The 16,118-nt window shown below is 38.9% G+C and overlaps 1 protein-coding gene across 1 annotated transcript in view; it reads left to right on the forward strand.

The window, feature by feature from the left end:
- The window catches only part of LOC150089501 (glycosaminoglycan xylosylkinase-like), a 128,882-nt gene that overhangs the window by 92,009 nt on the left and 20,755 nt on the right, over positions 1-16,118 (forward strand). The window contains exon 6 of the mRNA XM_090390006.1: positions 7,909-8,080. Coding sequence (XP_090246132.1) covers positions 7,909-8,080 — 172 coding nt within the window. The remainder of the gene's footprint in view (positions 1-7,908; positions 8,081-16,118) is intronic.

Here is a 16,118-nt window from a genome sequence, read left to right on the forward strand (position 1 = left end):
ACTCAAGTAAAGGACATTCTTATCAAAACTAAAGAACTAAAATGGTCTTGGGCAGGACACATAGCTCGAAGACATGATGACAGATGGACTAAGAAAATAACAGAATGGTACCCAAGAGGAGCTAGAAGAAAACCTGGAAGACAAAGGCGGAGATGGATAGATGAAATTCATGAGTTTTTGGGTAGTAAATGGATGGCCAGTGCTCAAAACAGAAGGAACTGGAAAGTTGCTGGAGAGGCCTTCATCCTGCAGTGGATTGAAAATGGCTGATGATGATGATGAAGACAGCCTCAGGTTTAGAAGAGAAACGGGAGGAAAGTGCTGGGCACTTGTAAGTAATAGAACTATTTGTAACAGTTCTCTAGTAGATGGGTTGAAAGTCACCATCCTATGAAAAATCTTCTAAACACCAGAACAATTTCATTTATTCAGGTGGATCAAATAACATGTTAATTTATCTGGAAATCTCTAAAGAAAGTGTTTTTATTTTTTTAGGAGTACATTGTCAATGAAAAACTGTGAGCAGTTTCATTTTGATGGTCTTTAATAAAAAGTGAAATTTCAGCCCATGACTTTGTATTGACAACCAGTGATGATTTAAATCAAGAGATAAATTAAATGGTATACAAAATATGTAATAGAATAATCAGTGGAACCTACTTTCTGTTTCTTTTAGCATTTTGGATAATGGCACCTATTTCATTCTTATTTCAAGATGATGAGTCAAAATAAAAATAGCCTCATTACGAAGTACCTTCGGATCAATTTTCATGCGCTGTAAATATGGTTTGTATCATCAGCTACCAAGGTGGTGAATTAAATTATGAGCTTCCCCACTCCGTTATACCTTGCTGACATGTTTGGATTGGGCTGTGAACACAATGATGGGTTGGGAGGGGGGGAGAAAAACACTCCATTCCACCATTATTTGAGAAGAGTGGTGTGTGTAGGTAATATACATATACAGTAAACCCCCACTATTTGCGGTATCTGTATTTGCGGTTTCGCGTATTCGCGGTCGCTGATTTAATATAAAATGAAACCTAAAAAAATGTGAATTTTAAAGTGCTAAGAACATTTTCCGCCATAAAAAAAACATGGGCGTGGGCTAAAATTATCTTTCCCAGTCAAAACAGCACTGTGGGGGTGGGGGGGGAGAGGTGTGACAAAATCGCGAGCGTGGTTGTTTCTCGCTAATCCTCGTTCAGTATGTGTTATGCGCTTGTCATGGAAGGTTTCATCGTTTGCTTTTAATTTATATTCTTATAAATTGAATAAATTTATCAATTTATAAATTGATATGCTTACAAAAGTGATAAATCTACCATTTTGCAGTGTAAAACACTTTTTCGAGTGTGTTAATGAAAGAAAGTGACTATTGTGGACAAGTTCTTTCTAACCCGTACAAAAATATGGCTACGAAAAACAAGGGAAATGTGAAAAGATCAAAGAAGGTGATGACATTAGCGAATAAAATTGAGTTATTAGATAAAATTTCTAATGGTGAAAGTGTCTCCTCAGTGGCAAAATATTATAAAATCAATGAGTCAACGGTACGATCAATCAAAAAATCGGAAATAAAAAATCCGCCGTAGTGTCTGTGAAAACGCGCTAATTGCTTCAAAAATTTGCTCTGTAACTCGTGATGTTAAATTAGAAAAAATGGAAAAAGCTTTAAATCTGTGGATAGAAGACCGAACTCAAAATAAAATTCCGTTAAGTTCACTCATCATTCGTGAAAAGGCAAAACTCCTTTATCAACACTTTAGCAAAACTGGTGTTAGCACTGGCGGGATAAGTTTTTTGGCTAGCAAAGACGCTGGTTTAAAAGATTTGTTGCAAATTTCTAATAAATATTACATTTAATATTAAATTGTTTCTTATTTTCATTTCGATGCCATATGCTTGCATTTCGCTATGTGCTGCCTATGTACATAGTCATATTATGAAGGTACATATAATACATACATACATAGACAAAATTTTAGACTGGTTTTTCTTATATATTTCATATTTTGGAACGGAACCCCCTTTATTACTATGGGAGCCATAACTCAGTATTCGCGTTTTCGGTATTCGCAGCATTTCTCAGGAACGTAACCCCCGCGAATAGCGGGGGTTTACTGTATTAAAAAAGTATTGAAGCAGATGTGTAGTAAAACAATCAATGGAACATACTTTCTTCTTCTTTCAGCATGATGAATAATGTCACCTATTTCATTCTCATATCAAGATGGTGTATCAAAATCAAAATAAGCCCCATCAGGAAATACCTTTGGACCCATTCTCCATGTGCTATAAATTTTTGGTTTGTTTAATCAGCCATCAAGATGGTGGATTAAATTATAAGCATCCCCCTTTGTATACTTTGCTTATGTGTTTGATTAGGCTGTACATATAAACACAATGGTTGGATGTGGGGAAAAAAGATTCCTATCCTACCGGTGAGTAGCATGCTGTGTAGGTAATATAAATATAAAAAATATATATTTATATTATATATTTTTTATGTAAACCCCAAACACGAGAGGTATTAGAACCTATAGTACTTAGTACTGTGTTTGGGTTGGAGATTGAGAAGACGAAAGAAAATATTTGTTGACGTTGGACTTGAACTTCTGTAGACTGTAATTTTCAGGAAATACGTATGAAGGAAGGTTGTTCCCGAAAACGGCCATTGAATGGATAAACGAGAAAGATGAAAAGTTGGTTCTGTGAGTTTGAAGTTGGACAGTAAATGGATGTTGGCTGGTGGCGGCACGTGTTTGGACTGTTTTGAAAGAGAGAGCGGGAATTATAGAAGCCAATTCAGAAGAACAGTGCCCATGGAAGTATCTGTAGAAGAGGCATGCAGCAGAAACAGTACATCTATGAGACAGCGAGTGGAGAGACTCTGTTAGAGATGAATCATTAATTAACCTAACTACCCTCTTCTGAATGGAATCAAGAAGCCTGAGAGAGGTTTTGGGGGCACAACCCCAGATGTGGGAACAATATTCCCTGGCAGGGCAGATTTGCAATTTATACAGAGTGAGCAGCTGTTTGGAAGAAAAATAACGCTGAGAGCGAAAGAGAAAACCAAGTTTTTTAGATGCAGAGGAAGCAATATTTGTAATGTGCTTGTGCCAAGAGAGATTAGAAGTCAGGGTAATCCCCAAAAGAGATATATCATTTTGCCTAGAAATCGGAGTGTCACTAAAGATAAGCATAGGAGCAGAAGAATCCTTTTTGCAAGATATAAGACAAGACTGAGTTTTAGAAGGGTTGATATCAACTAAGTTGTCTTTGCCCCACTGGAGAATTACCTGAAGATCGGCATTTAAGGAATTGGTAGCAGATTTTTGAGAAGTTGAAGCTGATTGAGCAGGACAAGGTTTCTCAAAATGGAAAGCGGAATGCAATGTGCTATCATCGGCAAAACTAAGGATAGGATTTCCATTCAATGGAAGAAGGTCATTAATATACAAGAGGAAAAGAGTGGGGGAAAGAACTGAACCTTGGGGGACACCAACATTAGTGGAGAAGTTAGAAGACAGAGAGCCATCTATCATCACCCTCAGTGAGCGATAAGAGAGAAAACTGGATAACCAATTACTAAAAACAGTTGGCAAACCATAAGATGGAAGCTTGTCAAGAAGACCTTTATGCCAAACATGATCGAAAGCCTTTGAGATGTCAAGAGCAACTACTTGGGTTTCACCGAACCTTTCCATTGAATTAGTCCATAAATGGGTAACATAAGCCAGAATATCACCAGTGGATCGACACTGACGGAATCCATACTGGCGATCATTGATCAGACGGAAGGTTTTTAGGTAGTTTAAGAGTTGGTGGTTAATTGATTTCTCCATTACTTTAGAAAGATTAGAAGTAATTGCAATGGGACGATAATTGGATGGGAGGGATTTGTCACCCTTTTTAGGAACTGGCTGGATATGAGCAAATTTCCAAGCAGAAGGAAAAACATCTTTGGAATAAGAAAGTGAAAAAAGGCAGCAAAGAATAGGAGTAAGTTCAGGAGCACAGGTTTTGAGAACAAGTGGAGAAATACCATCGGGACCTGGAGCTTTCTTAGCATCAAGATTCATCAAAATCCTTCTGATATCCTTTTGACGGAAGACCACAGGAGGCATTGAATGGAGCATGTGTGGGAATGGTGGGAGGTGTTTTACCAAGATCATTAATACATGAGTTGGAAGAAAAATGGGATGCTAGCAGGTCAGTTTTATCCTTGGCTGAAGTGACAACAGAACCATGTGGTTTAGACAGAGGTGGGAGCAGAGATGGGCAAAATTTGCGGCCAATAGCTTTGGCAAGAGACCAGAATGCTCGGCTACCATTAGGGCAAGAAGCAAGTTTTCTACTCTTAGCCTGTTCAAACTCTAGTTTGGACTGATTAATAACTTCCTTACAATTGTTGTGAGCTTTGGTGTAGGCAGAAAATGAAACTGGAGAATTAGAAAAAAGCCAATCATGATATGCAACATTCTTCTTTTGAACAGCCTTAGCACATTAATTGGAAAACCAAGGTTTATTTAAAGGACGAGATTTTAAAGTGGGGTGTGGGATAAAGGATTCCATTCCTGGAAGAATAATTTCACTGATGCGATCTGAGCAAACGTTGACATCAGAAGTTTTGAAACAGTAATCCAACAAAGGAAAAGAAGAAAAGAAGTCTCGCAGGTCATCCCATTTTGCATTCTTGTAATGCCAAACAACACGAGGTTGGGAATAGCCATGAGATAAAGGTTCCATTGGAGAAGAGACAATCACCAAGTTGTGATCTGAAGTGCCTAAAGGACCTCTCACTTTGACCGTGTCCTTAGAAGGGTTGTTTGTGAGAAAAAGATCAAGCATATTGGCTGTATGATTAAGATTGTCCAGTATTCTTGTAGGTAAATGAACAGTCTGTGCAAGGTCATTAGTAATTAAAAAAGCCTCAGCATCTTGACCAGCTGGGTCAGTGTGACTAGAAAACAGAAGCCAGCTGGAGTTGTGAACATTAAAATCACCAAGGAAAATTACCTCACTGTTAGGAAAGTTGGACTGGAGAAAGTCAAGTTGCAAAGAGAGGAAGTCAAAGAGCTCCAAGTGATTAGTGGAGTTGGGAGAACGGTAGAGACAACAGATGAATTTGACACAATGAGATAGAGAGATTTTAAGCCAGAGAAGATCAAAGAGAGGAGATTCCAAATTGCCAAGTCTCTGACAGGGAATATCAGAACGGACATATGCACAAGTACTACCTTTGAAGCGAAAGGAATCATACAGCGAGTAATTTGGGCATATGAGATGAGCAGTAGTTGAATCAACAGATAACTGAGATTCTGTCAGAAAACAGAATCTCAGTTTGGCAGACTGCAAGTGGACATCGTTGAGATTAGAATTGAGACCACGTATATTTGTGAAATGAATTAGGAAGTGCTTGGGAGGTTTAGATCTTTTCGCAGATAAGCTTGCTCTATTAGTTTGACAATTCGTAGTGTATTCAATAGTAAGAAAAAGTGGGTGGGACATGCTGTATGAAGTAATGAAATTTTTGGATATGGCATACACACGGTAAGAATATACCCAGATCCTTGACATAACATGGCCTCGACAATGCTCCCCGCATACACACTACTTGGACTCTCTCCAGTCACTATCTGGCAGAGTAGAGGTAGGAAGATTATACACTAGCTGACTCGGAAGCCTCCTAGAGAGTTACCAATAGGTTCGGTCCGGTCTGGTGTACTAACTAGCAGCCGGCCTGCGAACACCGTTTTAGAGCTGTACCCTCGAAATGTAAGGAATATTGGATCTCGCAACGATGTTCATCATAACCTCAAAAGTCATCAATCATACTGCATGATGGAAGAGATAGGGAAGGGTTGGCCGGAACTTAGCTCTAGTGACTAAACATGGGTTCCACCACTTTAAGCCTCCAATAAGCAAAGTGGTGGTATTGCACCGGTTGATGAGAGTCATTACCACCTAGTACTGCCTAGTAGCATAGAGAGGCGGCATTCCTCCATGTGGTGTGGGCGCCACACCTCGATCCCTGTTTACATTGGTTCACACCTGGGTGGTCACCCACCATGTACTTGTGCATGGAGGTTATACCCAGGCTTACTAACAGTCCCACCATCGTGAAGGTGCAAGCAGAGGATTTGGCTGTCAGAGACTGTCCAGACTTTGCCGAAATTGAGTCCACTTGACTTGAGTGTCACTCGAATATCAGTTCCATCAGCGTTTTAGACTCCCAGGTAGCAAGTACAGCTTGTCTGGCCTATCTGAGAGAATGTCTGTGACAACCGCAAGGACCAATTTTATATCCAATTCTTGTATAATATAAATATAGAAGGATTGAGCCACTTTTAAACTGCCTGAGATCTGCATATCTGTTTATTTCCAGTTGAACATTTGTACAGATGGAAACTAGACATTTTGTGTTGTTCCTCCCAGAGAAAATAGAGTTAAATTGTTATAATCATAATTATAAGTGATATAAGACTAAAGTTATCAGTTAAGGTTAGCTTTGAATTAAATATATTTTAAGGTTAGATTTGAACTGGATTTATGATTAATTTCAAGATTAAATTTTGTAAATTAAAAAAAAAAAAAAAAATATATATATATATATATATATATGTACTTGCTGCTGTTGCTAATTGCTGTGACAAAGATCAGAATGGCCAGAGGTTTGACATATGTTACTAATCTGGGTTTTGAAGGATACACACAAACAGAGGATATTAAAATGCTTCCAGGGTCTCTCACTTATTTTAAAACTTAGGTATTTGTTGTCTGAACCTTTTTTTCGCAATATTTCATCAGAAATTTTTAAATTGGATCAATTTGATTTTACAATTATAAATTAAAATTTTGCCTAATGAGCTGCTTTTTTTCTCAATGGGAAAATTTTGTATCCTCTCTTTAGTTGCCTAAAATATTGTTGTGTACCCCAGAAATGAATCTAAACTTCAAATTTTATTTGAATAAAAAATTATAAATAATAACAGCAAGTGTTATTACCATTTTATTATTATGCAGCAAGTTTAGCATGAAGAGACCCAACACAAATTGCCTCATACAGCTGGGAGAGAGAGAGAGAGAGAGAGAGAGAGAGAGAGAGAGAGAGAGAGAGAGAGAGAGAGAGAGAGAGAGAGAGAGAGAGAGAGAGAGAGAGAGCCAGCCAGCCAGCCAGCTCGGGACCCTGGGTGTGCCAAGCCCATACTCACCAGATGTAAGCCCCCAGGGATGGTTGGCCATACCTCCCGAACGCTTCCGACATCTTGTTGAATCAATGCCATGTCGGATAGCTATTATACTGAGGGCAAAAGGAGAACCTGCAAAGTATTAGGTAGGTGGTCATAATTCAGTGATCACTCAGTGTATATATACACAGGGTGTTTTAATTTCACTTAAAATGAATTGAGATGTGCCATCTGGGCCTTTTTTTGGTCCAAGGTCTGTGTTACTTATTTTTTAGGTTTAGAGTATTTGTCATCTGGGCCTTTTTTGGGTTGAAATTTTTCGAAGGAGGTACATCCAAATAGCCAGTAAACTTCACCATTTCCCAAATATTAGTTGTTCCCTGAATATTTTGACGGCACAGTATACTGGGCAAAGGATGAAAAATTCCATTATTTATCATATTATTTGTCATTGTTTTTATACTGCATATAGTATCCTTGAATTTATTCATAAAAAATTTCATAATGTTGTCAGAAATTATCTAATCTGTCTTGAATTTTTAAGGAAATTGTTCAAAGATAACCGAAGGAGAAAATTGTGATATTGATTGTTTGTGATGTTGATTTAGAAAAATAAGAGCTGTTTTGAGTTGCAGTTGTATTCTCTGATAGTATCAAAGAATGATAAAAGTTTTAACTTTATATGTAGCTAAATTATTTTTATAACTTCCAGAGAACAATACTTGTTTTTATGGCCACTGCTATTACTGTACACCTTCTGACCCAGCCTGTGGACAAGGTGATCTGATGGAAGGGGCTGTTGTTCTCTGGCTACCTGAGCAGTATACACTGAAGAAACATCGGAGCCCATGGCAGAGAACTTACAAGGAGCACCTTCCTGCTCGGTAGGATGTCAGGTGATAATTTCTGCCTCTTGTTATTTCAAATTCTTTCACATTAGTTACATAATATTAGCATTAGCCTTAGAAAAGGCACATGATGCAAGAAAGCAAGCTTATATAGTATCAGCCAAAAAGAAAAATCCTTCTCATTTCACCCATCCACTCACTCCAAATGTTTGTCTAGTTCTGCCTTGAATATATTTAAGCTACCAACTCTCATCTCAGTATGATTCCTTTTGCCTCAAAGGTGGTACTTGTGCATATGTCCTTTCTGATATTCAATGTTAGAGACTTGTAATATGGAATATCCTCTTTTCAATCTTCTCTGGCTAAAAATCTCTCTACCTCATTGTGTAAAATTTATCTGTTGTCTCTACTGTTCTCCCAACTCCACTAATCACTTGGAGCTCTTTGACTTCCTCTCTTTGCAACTTCACTTCCTCCAGTCCAACTTTCTTAACAGTGAAGTAATTTTTCTTTGTGATTTTAATGTTCACAACTCCAGCTGGCTTCTGTTTTCTAGTCACACCAACCCAGCTGGTCGAGATGCTGAGGCTTTTGCAATTACTAATGACCTTGCACAGATTGTTCATTTCCCTACAAGAATACTGGACAATCCTAACCATACAGCAACACGCTTGATCTTTTTCTCACAAACAACCCTTCTAAGTACGGTTGAAGTGAATTATCCTTTAGGCACCTCAGATCACAACGTGGTGATCGTCTCTTCTCCAATGGAGCCTTTATCTCATGGCCATTCTCAACCTCGTATTGTTTGGCATTACAAGAATGCAAAACGTTTCAAAATGTCTGATGTCAACGTTTGCTCAGATCATGTCAATGAAATTATTCTTGTAGGAATGGAATCCTTTATTCCACACTCCACTTTAAAATCTCATCCTTTATCTAAACCTTGGTTTTCCAATAAATGTGCTAAGGCCGTTCAAGAGAAGAATGTTTCATATCGTAATTGGCTTGTTTCCAATTCTTCAGTTTCATTTTCTGCCTACACCAAAGCTTGCAACAATTGTAAAACAGTTCTTAATAGTCCAAACTAGATTTTGAATAGATTAAGAGTAGAAAACTTGCTTCTTGCCCTAATAGTAGCCAAGCATTCTGGTCTCTTGCCAAAGCTATTGGCCGCAACTTTTGCCCATCTCTGCTCCCACTTCTGTCAAAACTAGATGGTTCTGTTGTCATTCGGCCAAGGATAAAGCTGACCTGCTAGCATCCCATTTTTCTTCCAACTCACGTATTAATGATCTTGGTATAACACCTCCCACCATTCCTAGCATGCTCCATTCAATGCCTCCTGTGGTCTTCCGTCAAGAGGATGTCAGAAGGATTTTGATTTTGACGCATCTTGATGCTAAGAAAGCTCCAGGTCCTGATGGTATTTCTCCACTTGTTCTTAAAACCTGTGCTCCTGAACTTACTCCTGTTCTTTGCCATCTTTTTTTCACTTTCTTATTCCAAAGGTGTTTTCCTTCTCATCCAGTTATCGTCCCATTGCAATTACTTCTACTCTTTCTAAAGTAATGGAGAAATCAATTAATTGCCAACTCTTAAACTACTTAGAAACCTTCCGTCTGATCAACAATCGCCAGTATGGATTCCGTGAATGTTGATCCACTGGTGATATTCTGGCTTATGTTACTCACTTATGTACTAATTCAATGGAAACGTTTCATGAAACACAAGTAGTTGCTCATGACATATCAAAGGCTTTCGATCGTGTTTGGCATAAAGTCTTCTAAACAAGCTTCCATCATATGGTTTGCCAACTGCTTTTTGTAATTGATTATCCAGTTTTCTCTCTGATCGCTCACTGAGGGTGATGGTAGATGGCTCTCTGTCTTTGAAATTCTCCACTAATGCTGGTGTCCCTCAAGGTTCAGTTCTTTGCCCCACTCTTTTTCTTATTTATACTAATGAATTTCTTCCATTGACTGGAAATCCTATCCATAGTTTTGCCGATGATAGCACATTGCATTCCACTTTCCATTTTGAGAAACCTTGCCCTGCTCAATCAGCTTCAACTTCTCGAATATCCGCTAATAATTCCTTAAATGCCAATCTCCAGTGGGGCAAAGACAACTTAGTTGATTTCAATCCTTCTGAAACTCGGTCTTCTCTTATATCTCGTAAAAAGGATTCTTCTGCTCCTATGCTTATTTTTGGTGACATTCCGATTTATAGGCAAAATGATACATCTCTTTTGGGAATTTCCCTGACTTCTAATCTCTCTTGGTACAAGCACATTACAAATATTGCCTCCTCTGCATTTAAAAAACTTGGTTTTCTCTTTTGCTCTTGGCATTACTTTTCGTCAAAACAGCTGTTCACTCTGTACAAATCGCAAATCCGCCCTACCATAGAATATTGTTCTCACATCTGTGGCTGTGACCCCAGAACCTCTCTCAGGCTTCTAGATTCCATTCAGAAGAGGGCAGTTATGTTAATTAATGACTCCTCTCTAACAGAGTCTCTCCACTTGCTCTCTCTCCTAGACGTACTGTCTCTGCTGCATGCCTTTTCTACAGATACTTCCATGGGCACTGTTCTTCTGAATTGGCTTCTATAATTTCTGCTCTCTCTTTAGAAACCGTCCGAACACGTGCCGTCACCAGCCAGCATCCATTTACTGTCCAACTTCAAACTCACAGGACCAACTTTTCATCTTCCTCGTTTATTCATTCCACTGCCATTTTCTGGAACAACCTTCCTTCATACGTATTTCCTGAAAATTACAGTCTTCAGAAGTTCAAGTCTAATGTCAGCAAATATCTTCTTTTATCTTTTCGGCCTCCAACCCAAGTGCGGTACCAAGTACTATAGGTTCTAATACCTCTTGTGTTTGGGGTTTTCATAAAAAAAAAAAAAAGAACTTCTACGACATATTGAAGTTCGTTCCAGCAATCAACCACCCACTGGCTAAAGGAAAACTTCCGCATCTCTATCCTACAACCGTCTTTTCTCAATTTGAATTTGTGCTCTCTCAGGTGATTCTGATTATTCTGAGCAAGAGGAAAAATCCCATCAGCATTGAGCATGCTCAAACCGTTCAAGGCTTTATACACCTCAATCAGATCACAGGTACCTAGTCTCCAGACATTGTAATCTGCAAAACTTAAGCCTTTCTACATAACAGCAACCCTTAGTTCCTTTCACTAAACTTGTTGCTCTTTTCTGCTCGTTCCAACAGCTCTACATCCTTCTTAAAATGAAGCCTCCAGACCTGTATACAGTACGCAAGGTGTGGCCTTACCATTGCCTTATACAAGGGGATAATCACCTCCTTATCCCTGGTAGAAATATTCCTGTATATCATTGACAAGACACCATGAGCTACTCTTGCAGACTGTCTGCACTGCTCAGAAAACTTAATATCTGCCTGCACAATTACCCCCAGGTCCTTTTCATTCGTTATCACTGTCAGTGTAGTACCACAGAGTTGATACGTGACTCTGGGGTTACTGCTTCCCATATGTAAACTTCATTTGCCACCTCTCAGCCCATCTGCTCAACTTTTCTAGTTCCTGTTGCAGCAGCATACTATCATTAGTGTCCTTTACAACCGTGCCAACCTTCGTATCATCTGCAAACTTGGACATTAAGCCTGATATACCATCATCAGTATTATTTATAAATACAGAAACAACAATGAACCCAACACTGAACCCTGAGGGACTTCACTAATAACATTGGTCCACGAAGGGCAGTGTCCATTGATTACCACTATCTGTCTTTGCCCACTCAACCATCCCTTAATCTATAGCAGCAATTTGCCTCCAATGCCACACTGCTGCAATTTGTGCAGCAGTCTTCCGTGTGCAACGGTATCAAAAGCCTTTCTAAGATCCAAATATATGATATCAAAGTTATTCCCTGCATCCAGTTCTTTTGTGACTGCATCAATCATCATATCCAATCAAATTGTTTGATGATCATCTTGGTTATCAAAAGTGGACAGAAGAATGGCTTCAGAAAAAAGTAACATTTTGGTGATTCTTGATTGCTGTACACACATTCTGCTGAGACACTTAAGTTGACAAATATATGGCTGTTGTTCCCGCCCCCATACCACCAGTTTAATTCAACAACTGGATAAAGGCATTATTTATAACTTCAAGAGAGCATACAGAGCCCGCCTGATAAGGTACTTGATCCACAACATAGAAGGAAGGAACAATTTGCAGCCAAATTGAAATGTCTTGGATGCTATCCGTAATCCTGTTATTGCTTGGGAGAGTATTGCATCAAGTGTAATAATTAACTGATTCAAAAAGAGTCAGTTTGGAGAGAATATCATCGAAAAATTACTTAACAAGTACAAGACAATGCTGATAAAAAGCCGTGAATTAGGGTTGAATTTGAAAGTGTCTGCGATTCTGCCTAGACACGATAGGAGGGAGTATGTGATGAGTCTTGTCGATCAATTTCACCCTGGAGAGATTGTGCAAGGCTTAAGGGGTTCTATCCCCCTTGAGCCTTGCACAATTCCCCCCCCCAAGCTAGCAGTTCTAGCTTGGGGGGGATACACGGACTAATAGATTAACAGTAGCCGTTGGCAGAGGTAAAAGCGATTCTTGCACTACTTCTATTGAAATGCAATTGAGCAGCAGCCTGGAAAGCAAGGCATTGGGAATTTCCAGGACTGCTGGGAGTCATAGTGGAACAAGTAAATACATGGGCCGTGTTAGGGTAACTAAGAGTAGAAACAGGTGCATGTATACTTGCATTTACACCAATGCTAGGAGTTTAGTTAATAAATTCGTTGGGCTTCAACTACTCGTCAAAACATCAAAGGCAGATATTGTTGGGATATCAGAGACATGGTGTCTTACAGACATAAGCAGTGTAGAATTGGAATTTGTGGAGTACAATGTGTACAGACAGGACAGGAAGGGAGGAGGGGTTAGACTGTTAGTTAAGAAACACAAAATCTAAGGAAGTGCACCCAATTTATGTTGGTGGTCAATGTTCTGGCTTATTGAGTCTGTATGGGGTGGCATAAGCACTGTGAAAGGGAAAATGAGAGTAGGTGTGTGTGTTATAGGCCTAATGAATCTGATGAGTATAATGAACAATTGTGCAGAGAAATAGAGTGGGCCAGTAAATTAGAGTGTCTTATAATGGGGGATTTTAATTTCCCGGATATTGACTGGAATTTGTGGGTTGGTCACTCACACACTAGGAAGGCTTTTGTAGATTTTTTGGATGATTGTTTTTTTTCAGCAACATGTTCGGGAGGTAACTAGAGGGCTTAATACTCTTGATCTGATCATCAGTAGTGATTCTTCATTCATCAAGAATCTGCAGATAAAGAAACCACTAGGTGGCAGTGATCACAGTGTGCTGAAGTGGGATTTGCTCAAGGAGGTAACTACCATCAAGGGTAAAGGGACGATTTTTGCTTTCGTAAAGGTGACTATGGTGGTCTGAGACAGTATTTAAATTCTATATGGTGGAACCAACTGATGATGTTACCAACAGCAAATTCAAAATGGGAAGCATTTAAAGAATTAATCTTGGAACCTACTAGGCTTTTCATACCAACAAAGAAATATTGTTCAAGATTTAGGCCTAAATGGATGTCAGATGTCAGATGAGCTAATTAGACATGTAACAGAGAAGAAAAATGCATGGGATACACACAAATTAACACGTGATACAGAAGCCTATGATAGATATATGCTGGTTTGTAACCAAGTTACTTATTATTATTATTATTATTATTATTATTATTAATATCCATATGATGCAAGGAAGCCTGAGGCTTATGCTGCACCAGGAAAAAAAAAAAAAAAAAAAAAAAAAAATGTTCCCGAGTAACCCTGAGAGAGAGAGAGAGAGAGAGAGAGAGAGAGAGAGAGAGAGAGAGTCAAAAATAGAAGGGAATCACCAAGAAAGAGAAGAATGATGATATCCAGCTCAGGACCCTGGGTGTGCCAAGCCCATACAAAGGAGGTTAGGCAGGCGAAGGCAGATTACGAGAAATCTTTGGCAAAGGATGCAAAGAAAATCAGCAAAGAGTTCTTTACTTATGTAAACTCAAGAAGGAAGGGGATGAATCAGATTGGTCCACCTGATATCGATGGTTCAACTGTTGTGATCCTCCTCAGGTAGCTAACAAACTGAATGAATATTTTGCATCAACATTCACACATTCAGGGAAGGGGATGCCAGAGGTGTATTCAACTCTGGCAGTAAGCTAGATAATCTTGTAATAACTGAGAGTAAAGTGGAGGAGAAATTTTTGAAGATAAACACAAGAAAGGAACCTGGGGTGGATGGAATCTATCCAGTTATATTAAAAAAGGCGGCAAAGGAACTAAGCAAACCCTTAGCCATAATTATGAAAGCTTCCCTGGACTCAGGGGAGATACCCATGGACTGGAGATGTGCAAATGTGACCCCAATCCACAAAGGAGGATCAAATGGGGAGGAGACACAGGTAATTACAGACCTGTTAGTAAAATAATAAGGAGTTTACTTCAATATTAGCCTTTCACGCCATTAACGAAAAACATACTTTTTTATTTAACGAGGCCAAAATACTTAACGTTCAACGTAATTATACGCGACTATTAATTGCAGAAACCGTTGAAATTAAATTACACGAGAATTCTGTTAATGTTTGGCAGCCATATTTGATCTCCAATGCGTGGACCTTTACGCGCATGCGCGAAGACAAATAATCTCTATTTAAGTATCAGGTTTAACCCAATTCGGTAATTTTCATTCCTGTGGTCATGACATACGGTCGAAAGTAGTACAGCTCTGATTCATACTATCAAGATCTGTTAGTTTAACTTCTGTTCCAGGGAAATTAATGGGGGCACTGGTTAAAGGAGCATTGCAGTTACAAAGGAACTGGATGCAAAGAATGTAGTTACAAAGGAACTGGATGCAAAGAATAACTTTGATATCATATTTTTGGATCTTAGAAAAGCCTTTGATACTGTTGCACATGGAAGACTGCTGCAAAAATTGGAGCAGTGTGGCATTGGAGGCAAATTGCTGCTATGGATAATTCCTTTAATATATTTCCAATTAATTCCCAATTCCATGGGTACTTCTCCTGAGTCCAAGGAAGCTCTCATAATTATGGCTAAGGGTTTGCTTACTTCCTTTGCTGCCTCCTTTAATATAACTGGATAGATCCCATCCACCCCAGGTGCCTTTCTTGTGTTTACCTTCAACAATTTCTCCTCCACTTTACTCTCAGTTATTACAAGATTCTCTAGATTATTACGCTGACCGGGCTAGCCGGGTGGGTAAAGTGCCTGCCTGGCAGCCCAAAGGTCGCGGGTTCGATTCTCGCCTCGGGCTTGGATCAAAGTACTGCAAAAACCTTGGGAGGTGCATTATGGCCACAGAAGCCTATGCGCCAACAACTACCAAAAAAAAAAAAAAAATAGATTATTACAAGATTCTCTAGAAACCAAGATTCCAAGTTTGTGAAGGTATTTTGAAAAAAATTGTAGAAGATCCCGACTTTCTGAGTACTGTAATTACTTGCAATGAAAGTTGGCTGCTCAGTTGCAACCAGAACCTAAAAGACAGTCAATGCAATGGAAGACAATGGTTGGATACTCCATTAAGACAGTTCTCTAGCACATAACATGTTCTCTGTTCACAGTTTCTGGCCAAAAAACAAATCCCTGTGTGTGAATGTGCACCCTATTTGCCAGATCTTAGACCCTTTAGACTTTTTTCTCTTCCCTGAAGTGGAAAGTGTTATTTGAGGGGACCCATTTTGAGTCCATTGAAGACATTTGGAAAAAAATAACTGAAGTGTTATAAAAGGGTTTATAGAAGATGACTTCCAGAAATGTTTCTGTGCTTGGAAGAAGCATATGGAACAGTGTGTGCAAGCCCAAGGCAATTATTTTGAAGGGGATAACTTATACGGTATGAAATATTTTATTATTATTTATTTTATTGTAATGGTGTCGTTATTTAATAGCCACACCTGTGTGTGTATTTCTTCTATTCTGGAGTATTTATATTCAGTGAGATGCAACATGATTCCGAC

The sequence above is a fragment of the Mastigoproctus giganteus genome, chromosome 2 (assembly GCF_048544385.1).
Source record: "Mastigoproctus giganteus isolate SK-2022 chromosome 2, ASM4854438v1, whole genome shotgun sequence".
Taxonomy (NCBI): Eukaryota; Metazoa; Arthropoda; class Arachnida; order Uropygi; family Thelyphonidae; genus Mastigoproctus; species Mastigoproctus giganteus.